The 9737-nt window shown below is 37.5% G+C and overlaps 1 protein-coding gene across 1 annotated transcript; it reads right to left on the bottom strand.

Moving 5' to 3' along the window:
* Positions 1-270: 270 nt before the first annotated feature.
* flt3 (fms related receptor tyrosine kinase 3) lies at positions 271-9591 on the bottom strand. Its single transcript, XM_040043840.1, has 24 exons — positions 9311-9591; positions 8616-8689; positions 6855-7006; positions 6651-6775; positions 6429-6540; positions 6070-6212; positions 5671-5855; positions 5372-5510; positions 5113-5290; positions 4889-4989; positions 4670-4784; positions 4386-4591; positions 4184-4287; positions 3966-4101; positions 3229-3333; positions 3038-3148; positions 2729-2885; positions 2512-2624; positions 2259-2398; positions 1837-1959; positions 1633-1744; positions 1446-1545; positions 1124-1229; positions 271-1026 (listed from the first exon to the last, which is right to left on the bottom strand). Exons 1-24 carry the CDS (start codon positions 9336-9338, stop codon positions 808-810), a joined length of 3084 nt encoding a protein of 1027 aa, XP_039899774.1. The 5' UTR covers positions 9339-9591; the 3' UTR covers positions 271-807.
* Between the last annotated feature and the right edge of the window lie 146 nt (positions 9592-9737).

Genomic DNA, 9737 nt, shown 5'->3' with positions numbered 1-9737 from the left:
TCCTGGGGGAAGAGGACACAGACCACAGCTTAGGAACATCAGATTTTAGTACCTGATCAGTGGTTTTTCCAACAAATCTTAATTTGTAAAGTCAGGCACAGTTTGTTTTCACTCTGAATGTGTTGTACTCTAGTATAACACAAAACCATTAAAGAGAAAAATACAATTTGTATATATAAAAAGTATTTTCCTGTGAAATGCTTATGAAAAAAAATTCTGATTGTTATTTCTTTGACAAGACTCGAATAAAACAGCCGAGGAAACACCAGGCATGGCCAAATTAGTTTCTTTATTTAAAGTACATTTTATTGCAGGTGTAATGCTGGAAGATAAAATGTTGTAGATAAAATGTAATATAGTGTAAAAGTTCCAGTAAAATATATAAAGAAAGTTTATTATGAAAAAAAATAAATGTGTACAAAAAATATAATGCTTGCATTCTCTGCTGGTGTATAAATGCATTCAAAAAAACATAGACGTTACATTGCCATGTATAACAAAATATATGCAACATGTAATAAATTTCTGAGTCTTCATATAAACATAATGGAGAAATCTTTTTTCCATAGCTACATCTCTAAAGTACATTCCTCTGAGTATTTTAGTTTCATAATTAATTGTATTTTGTAGCTGCACAATAAAAACTGCACAAAATAAAAAAAAACTTTAAAAACAAAACTGCTTGCTATCCTTGAATATAATATAAAGCAAGTACATTCTACTCTAAAATCTTAGGTTAGTACCATTTTATCAGTATTGTTATGCAAGCTGTTGGATATACGGATAAAAATAAAGGTATAAAGACGATCACTCTGCATCGGATGGTTTCAGAAGCTCCTTCTCAGCTGCCACAGTGTCTCCGTCACATGTTTCTGCTCTCTTTTCTTCAGTGGCACAGGTTTGACAGTAGTCATTGGTGGCCTGGGTTTTCTTTTCTTCGCTTGCTTTGGTCAAGGCAGACATGTCAACGATGGTCGACGCATTCTGGTAGTCGCTGCAAGTCTGATTGATTGTGTTTTGGTAGAGCTGAAAAGGTGAATGCTGATAGTGATTACGCTGCTACATTCACATATATGTTTGAGTATAATTTAACACAAATATTGAGATTTTCTTTAAGGCCTACGTTCTCCTCTCGGTCTAGGAGCAGGTCACACAGGAAGGACACCAACTTGGAGAAAGAGGGGCGGTTAGCGGGAGCCAGGGCCCAACACTTATGCATCATCCCATACCTGCAGAAGAACATACACAACACTACTGACTTAATAAAATCAAAAATTATATTTAAAAGTCCAGAATAGCTAAAGTTTCAAAACAGAACAGAAATAGAGTATTATTTTTGATTTTTACTGATGTATTAATGTGATTCTGTCTTTATTTGAATCCTAAAATAATAGTTTTCTTAAAACAACCTAGTACATTTATGAAACATTTAAGATGAGACTTACACAGTTTCGTTGGCATAGTATGGACACTCCATCTTAAATCCTCTCTCAATCATTGAATAGAACATATGATCCACCTTTATGCCCGGATATGGAGTGACACCTGCGACAAACATCATTGAGACGTTAGAACTGATTGTTTATCTTTTGAATGTGCTGCTCACAATGAGTTAATGTTTGTGAAAGTTACCAAGTGAGAAGATCTCCCAGAGCAGAATGCCGTAAGCCCAGACATCACTCTTCATGGTGTACATTCCCTGAAAGATGCTCTCAGGAGCCATCCACTTTACTGGCAAACGCACCTGTGAGACAGCAGAGCTCAGTCACCCACCCACAGTGATTAACATAAGAGTCAGTGAATAATATAAAATGACCAAAGTATCAACCAACATACGTTTCCTCTCACGACGTAGTTGGAGTCGTTGTCGATGTCCCGGGCGAGTCCAAAGTCACCGATTTTCACCTGCCTGCCGTTTGTCACTAAGACATTTCGAGCTGCCAGGTCCCGATGGATACACTGCAGACAAAAGGAGCAGTCATCAGCATATGTTTTGTGTATTTATTTGGATATGCAATTTTATTTTAGTTATATTTAAATAATTTCCCTTGAACTGTGCGGTTTATAAAATTCCAAATCTCCTAAATATAGATATATTATGACAAAATGTAAAGAACTAAGAAACTAACACAGGTGTTTCAGGTTTGGTCTGCCAATATAGGTCTAAATTAATCATCAACACAGAGGAACAAAAAAGACTAAATGTGTTTCTGCAGAGAGGCTGGGTGACAGATGTTTGTCTGGTGTTTGCCGCCTACATTCTTGGAGGAGAGGAACTCCATGCCTCTTGCCACTTGGAAGGCAAAGCTCAGCAGGTCATCAAAGGTCAGGGCTTCCAGGTCTTCCGTCTGCTCGTCTGAGGTTTCAAAGCTCTCTGGGTCTGCAGATAAATTGTGTTCTGAATTTCACAGTAGTGTGTCAACCTCTGTTCACACATACACCTTTTTTTAAACGTGTTTTTTTCACCATGATAACGTGTATGCTCTGCTGGCTTTATATCACGTTTCTCACCTTCACAGCTGTCCACGTCGTCAGAGTTGATGGTAAGGAGCGCGATGTCCTCCTGCCCCCTTGTGTTAGTGGTGTACATAGGCACGTAATTATCTACTGGTGCTTCCAGCGCACTGAGAAAAGACAAATGTAACACAACTGTAATGCCAAACCAACTTTGCAAAGAATAATTTAACAAATAAACAAAAGGCAGCACTGATACAGAAACATGTCTCACCTGGGGCATTTCCTGAGCTGCAGGTTGTGGTAGAGGCTTCTGAAACGGTCTTTGTCAAAAGCGTCGGTGACAGACTTGTGGTAACGTTCACAGTTGTTTTTTAAGTAATTCAGCAGGTCTCCATGACAGCAGTACTGGAAAATCAGGTATATTGGTCCTAGATCAGGGGAAATTAGGTTATTTTAAAACCTCTGTTTGACATTAATATACATCATCAAATAATCAGAAACCAGGGCAGTAGGTCTCATCTGAAAGAGCCCAAGTTTGATGACTATTGTGCATGTGCATGATCTGCTGCGTTCAACGCACCAGAGTCTGTGCATGCACCGAGCAGGTTGACAATGTTGGCATGGTGTCCGATGTGAGTTAGCATCTTGAGCTCTGACATCAAAGCCTCCTTCTCCATAGTCTGGTGTTTTTCTGCAGAGTAAAGTACAAGATTAGCACTTTTAGGTAAAACCCTTTTAACGCTCTGCATTTCTCATGAAACAAATACCAACCTTTCAGCATCTTAACGGCCACCTTCTGCGAGACTCCTGGCTTTTTGATGCCATAAGCTGTAGCCTGGACCACCATGCCAAAAGCTCCAGAGCCCAGTTCTTTACCTGAGGAGGACAGAAAAACACTCAAAAGTCTGTTTTGTATATTAAATTGACTACGTTTATCAACACGTTGTCATGAAATATGAGGGAAAAAAGTGTTCACATTAAGTTAGTTTTTAGATCGAGCTTATGCCATTAAAAAAAAAAAACTAAAGACAAATGATTGTTCTGCAAAATTAAACCAAAGAGTTGTGGCCTCTTAGAGGTGTCCTGTTGGGGCCCCTTCATATGTTTCACATATCTATCTGGTTAGAAGTTCCGGCAAAGAGACATTTCCTCTTTAAACGTGGTGTATTGCTGAGTTCAGACAACACTTTGAGGCCCAGAAAGGTAAAACTCTTCATAAAAAAATGAAAAGAGGAAAGTCTGAATATTTCACAGATAACACATTTATGTAGAAGAACTTTTTTCCTCTTTTTCCGCTTCAGTCTTTTGCAAGCCCTCAAGTACGTCTTGCTACCATTTGAAGGGCTTCTTGTTCTTTGGTTTCGGAGGTCTGCTAGCAGCTAAATCAATAATTTTACATATATTTAAATGTTCTTTTAAACTTCTTCTTACTGACTGAGTGTAAAACTTTACATTGCATTTATGTGTTGATGCATATATTTAACCCTGTAACTTGGTGTACTTCATACCCAGTTCAAGGTTCTCCCTGGGAAACTCCCATTTCCTGTCATACTCAAAGTCCTTGAAGTTGATGTAGATGTAATCATTATCACTGGGTCCAGTCATCTGGATCATCTGAAGCTGAGGCTGATATTGAGGTTTCTGCTGGAAACACAAAAGGTTTGGTGTCACGTCTTTGTGTGTGTTTGCATTTATATGTATGCTGATACACTTTATTTATATTTACCTTCTTTTTGACAAAATACATGAGCACCATGATGGCGAGTGTCAAAGCCAGAGCCAGAACCACACATACTGTCAGCAGGAAGGAGTTCTTCTCAGGTGGCTTACCTAAAAAACAAAACAAAACAATGTGAGCATGACAACTTTTAGATTTTTTTTTTCCATCAAATATTTTCAGTAAATATATTCATTAGACTTGTTATTACCAATAGAGGGCTGAGGTGTAGGTGGGATGATCATGTAATGGGTTTTGCACCAGGAGCCAACTGAGTTTGTCAGACAAAACCTGAATTGGTCTCCTTTTAACACGTCTTTGCTCACTAAGCTCTTGATCTGCTTATAGCAGGAAACATCAGAATCTATTTGAAATGCATTTGGGACCTCATCCCAGGATGAGTCAATTTCACTGCAGCTGTGAAAGAAAGTAAAAGGAGTTTAAATAATCAGAGCTAAAATGCTCTGAGCTGAACGGCTGTGCAGGTAATCATACCTGTCATTGGACTTAGAGCAAAACATCCAGGTATAGTTTGCTGGCACCAGACTGACAGTCTCAAGGTTGAGGGTACCATCATCCTTATTAAACAAGAAGTTGAACTTTGGTTCATCTGGAACAAAAATCAGATGATGTCAAACAATCTCACATTTTAAATATAAATGATAATTAAATTTAAGTAATAATACAACTGTAACAAAGGTTACATTAACCCACCTACAACACACACTGATATGGTCTTTGTTTCCTTTTGTCCTCCGGCCTCCAGGTGTAACTTATAATCTCCTGATATGAGTGGATCACAAAGCTTCACAGTCCTGAGAAACAGTTCATTACAATCCTCATATCACATGATTACACTGATCATGAAAAACGTGAATGAATGGATAATTTTACACTTCTACATGATGACAGTTTGCTTCATTGCTTCATTGAAGTACCTGTGCTGTGTTACCCATGTCTCCCTGACACATTTAGTCCCGTTTTTGTCAGGAGTCTCCCAGGAACAGTACTGGAGAACAGGATGGTAGGAAACAGTGGCCTGCAAGCAGGTGCTGGATGCCTCCTGAGCTGATATGATCTTGGTCTCATCCAGCTGTGCAGAGAGGAAACCTTCATCTGAGGAAACACAAGAATAAACCAGATTTATTCAGTGGGAACAGTTTCAAATAATAATGACATGAAATGAAGTCTACTGACCTGAGACGTGAACATGAACAGACTTTGAGGTTTTATTTGCACTCGTGCAGGTGTATGTGCCGCTGTGCTCCTCTCTCACTGATCTGATGGACAGGTAGGCCATCTGAACACCGAAATGTGAGTCATTTTTAATGCACATCTGGAAGAAAAACCCCATAATAATGATCATTTGCAGGATGATTATCAGTGAAGTACTTTGTGTCTCAGACTGAGGAATATTAAAAAGGTCGGTCAGTTTTTAGACAAACATAACAAGAAAGTTTAAGGAAACTTTCACTGATTACAGGACATTACTGTACCTCCTCCTCCTCCTCCACCTCTGGTTTACGTGACAGTGTCCTGGCATTGAGCTGTTTTCCTCCTTTCTCCCACACAGGTGATCTCAGACTGTATCCCTTTACTCTGCAGCGAAGCAGCAGAGACTGACCTTCGCTCAGGGTGACATTAGATACCACATCTTTGTTCATTACACTGCTCTGTAAGTCTGAAACACACATCAGGGCCTCAAGTCAAAAATATATTTTTCAGGCAGAATTTGTCATTTGCTTCTCTGAGATCAGTTAGTTAATGTCTGAGTAAACATTGTTTTTTCAAGTATTTGAACCAAATTTTACTGAAATTAACTCCTGTAATAATTTATGGATAAATTCATTATGGATGTATTAAATTTGTTATTAGTTAAATTTAAATCCAGTTACCGTAGTCATACAGTTGGGAGCACTCTTGTCCTTCAGCATTGGTTGCACAGCACATCATTCCTGTATTATAATATTCAGTGCTTGATATTGTGCACTCTGTCTTTCTGTCGCTTCCCTTTAAACTCTGTTGTCCATCCTTGTTACTGTTCAAACAGAGAAAAAAATGTTAGTGCTGTAAAATTATATTTTCAGAGCGCTGTGTCTTTGACAAACATTATTATCAAAGCTTGTCTAATACCTATTTATCCCAACCACCCACCAAAATAAAGCATCTCTCTAAATGATTCAGTCTAAAATCAGACATTAAGAAGTGCTGCTATTCTAAAGTTTACATACAAATGTAAAGGACAACATCTTACCCAGACCATTTGATTGTGGGTTTGGGGAAACCCTCAGAGATGCATTTAAAACGCGGGGAAGTATCTGACACGTCAACACCATCGAGCATCAGCTGTGGTTTTGTTGGACATTCTAAACAACAAAGAAAACAGTTAACTTCATTTTTTATTATCACTAATTTATGATCAAACAGAGATTGTGTGAGTATTGTAGAAGAAAGAAGGTGAGAAGCTGTTACTCACTCATTACATGAAGCATCACAGTCGTGGAGAACATGGTGACATTGTTGGATTTACAGGTCAGAGTGTACTCCCCTGAATCTGTCTCAGAAAGCTGTGATGTGACCATGGACTGACTCCCATTTCTGCTGAGGTTAAAGGAAACATCTCAGTTTAATTACGTAAAAAGATAAAAGCACCCAAACAGAAACACAGACAGTCACTTACGCTGTCATTACTCGGTCTTCTCCTCTGATCCAGTGGCAGACAGGAGATCCAGAGAGGCCCTCCAGGGAGATGATGAGTTTCTTACCCACAGCCAAAACTTTGGTGATGGGACCAGATCGATTCTGATAATCAGCTGGTAGCAAACATACTGCCTGAAAAACAAGACCCACCATTTAATCCTCCTTTATTAAGCAGCAATAAAATAATCACTGATGGCAAGATGTTAAAAAAATTCTTTACAAAAACACATAAAAAGGTTGATTTAGCAATTAATTGTCTGAAGTTGTAATAAAAGCTGAGAGATTGTTAATCACCAAACCAAGCATGAACATTATTTATGTTTACATATTAAGACAAAATAAAAACACATAAATTATTAGACTATATAGTTATTTAAGAAAAATAAAGCAAAAATGGAGAAGAATTGTATAAAAAACAAAGTAACTATTTATTACTTCCACAGGATTTAAGAGGGTAAGTAGCAGCCAAGTGCTGATCTTTGTTAATCATGAGCACCTGTAATAAAACAAATGTTTCAGTGGTTTTCTGGTCTGGAGCATTGGGGTGTGAAAGTGTAACAACATCAACAATCATCTCAGAGAAGGAATTGTTGCTCCCAATCAATCTGGGAAGGGTTACTCGGCCATTTAAAATCCATCACTCTACAGTGAGAAAGACTATTTACAAGTGGAAAACAGTCAACACAGTTGCCAATCTTGCCAGGAGTGACGTCCCAGCAAATTCACCCCAAATTCAGACAGTGCAAACCTCAGAATCAGCAAGAAGCTTGTGAGCTACATGTCAGTCTCTATTGGCTTCAGTTAACATTTTAATTATTAAAGTTCACGACGGTACAATTAGAAAAAGCCTGAAGAAACCCTCGTCTCTCTAAAAAGAACATGGCAGCACAGCTTAGCTTTGCAAAGTTGAACAAATCTGAACATCTGAACCAAGACTTCTGGAACAATGTCCACTGGGCAGTTGAGACCAAAGTGGAGACGTTTGGCCGTCATGCACAGCACCACATATGATGAAAAACTAAACACACCATATCAGCACCAACACCTCATACCAATTGTGAAGCATGGTGGTGTAGGGGTGATAATTTGGGCTATAAAAATGACTGATGACCTCACACAGAAAACTATTATTAAAGCTATTGCTGTTAAATCTTGGGGGTCTACTTATATTTTTAAACAGAGCTTCTGAATTTGACTCAGTATTTGTTAAACAAATAATGTCACTGCTAAGGGTCAGATGATTATTTTAATTTGTCCTGTCATGTAAAACCTTGGAAACGAAAGCGGGTATACTTTATTTTTCACACAACTACATGTGTGAAAATATTAAACTATGAACTGGTTAAAAAATGTACATTTACTTTTATAATGGAATAAAATTTGGACTCAGAGTTTTTACTGAAATGAGACAAAGTGACAGATTTCAAGAAATGAAACAGGAGTACCATTTCCCCCTGTGACGTTTTAGATCATCTTGTTGCTCTGCATTTTTGTGTTTTTGCATACTCATAAAACACTGACACTGTCATTAGTGAAAATAAGATACAGCTACACAAAGTTTGAAGAATATTTTCTTTTGTTTATACAAAAAAGGGTGCATTAGTTCAATTACTTCATATTGGAGTTCTAATGGTTTGTGCATATATTATTTACAGTTACTATGTGTCAGTTCAGCAATTGTGCAGCATCTACTAAATTGTGCTGTTTTCCCCCATTATTTTCCAGTTAAAGCAGCTCTTACTTCATAACTGGGCACACATGGTGGGGTCTTCCCATCATCAGACAGTGCCCCAACAGCACACAGCAGCAGAACAGCTGGAGATACAGAAAATGAAAACTTCAGTTCAAACAAATGCACATTTCCCGAATTATTAGAAATTTACTGGAAAATAACAAGTGAAACAGGAATTGATTATTTAATTTTAAAGAAAATACAGCATAAGCAAATAAGCAAATTTGAAAAAAAGCGCAAAGCAACACAGTCACGAGGACAAATGAACTGATGTGTTAAGTGTTTCCTGTGAATTTATTAATGGCACAGTAGAGTTTTTTTTATTATATTAAACTAGAAATGTTAAACACTTCTAAACTATAAAAATCACACAAAGTGTAATTTGCGTGTTTTTTTATAGGGACACACACCTATTAGTTCTGATATTTATTTTCTTCCTGAGATCATCATCACCGTCACCTTATATGAACTACAAATGTCAGCCTTAACACTTGTCAGTCGCTGCTGAGCCTTGAAGTTCCTCAAACTGAAAATTTAAATCTTGATGTCAACCCAATATTTTATATCTGAATATTTATTTATAACACGCCATTTTTAATTTTTGAACCCTAACTGTTAAATGATAAACGTGAAGCTAAAAGTTGCACTACTTCAGTGGCAATAATTCAGGCCACAAAACAGGGATTTGAAAGAGTCTTACTCACCCGCAATCATATTTTGGTGCCTTGGCATTGATGCGTATTTTCTGGCTGCTTTACATGCTCACTCTGTGGCTAGACTAGCGTACAAGACGTCCGTATGTGCCTTATAAATAGAGGAAGTATAAGACCATTGGATGACGCTGAGAGCCTAAAATATACACGCGAGAAACTACTGTTTTCTCGTTATTGTTGGAGATTTAAAAAAATGGAAGTACAATCATTTTTTCTGCGTGTTTTTATTAAGAAAAACTAAAGAGGCTGGTTTCTACGTTATCAACATGACAGAGAGGGAGAAGAGAGATATTGTATGCATGCTGGGAAATATTTGTACCATAATCCAGTAAGACCAAAAATAAGAAGTAATTTCTTTTTTCTTTCTCTTTTTTAAAATTTATTTTAAAATGTTTTACGATGTTTCAATCATTTGAAT

This window comes from Simochromis diagramma, unplaced genomic scaffold, assembly GCF_900408965.1.
Source record: "Simochromis diagramma unplaced genomic scaffold, fSimDia1.1 OVJJ01000602.1, whole genome shotgun sequence".
NCBI lineage: Eukaryota > Metazoa > Chordata > Actinopteri > Cichliformes > Cichlidae > Simochromis > Simochromis diagramma.
This window is presented reverse-complemented; position numbering and strand designations above follow the sequence as displayed.

Excerpts from the sequence above, each read along its gene's own strand:
- flt3 (XM_040043840.1), bottom strand. The coding sequence starts at position 9,338 with ATGCCAAGGCACCAAAATATGATTGCGG. Across the intron at positions 5,291-5,371 it reads TGTTCATGTTCACGTCTCAG|ATGAAGGTTTCCTCTCTGCA; the intron begins GTCAGTAGACTT and ends GTGTTTCCTCAG. Across the intron at positions 4,288-4,385 it reads TACACCTCAGCCCTCTATTG|GTAAGCCACCTGAGAAGAAC; the intron begins GTAATAACAAGT and ends TTTGTTTTTTAG.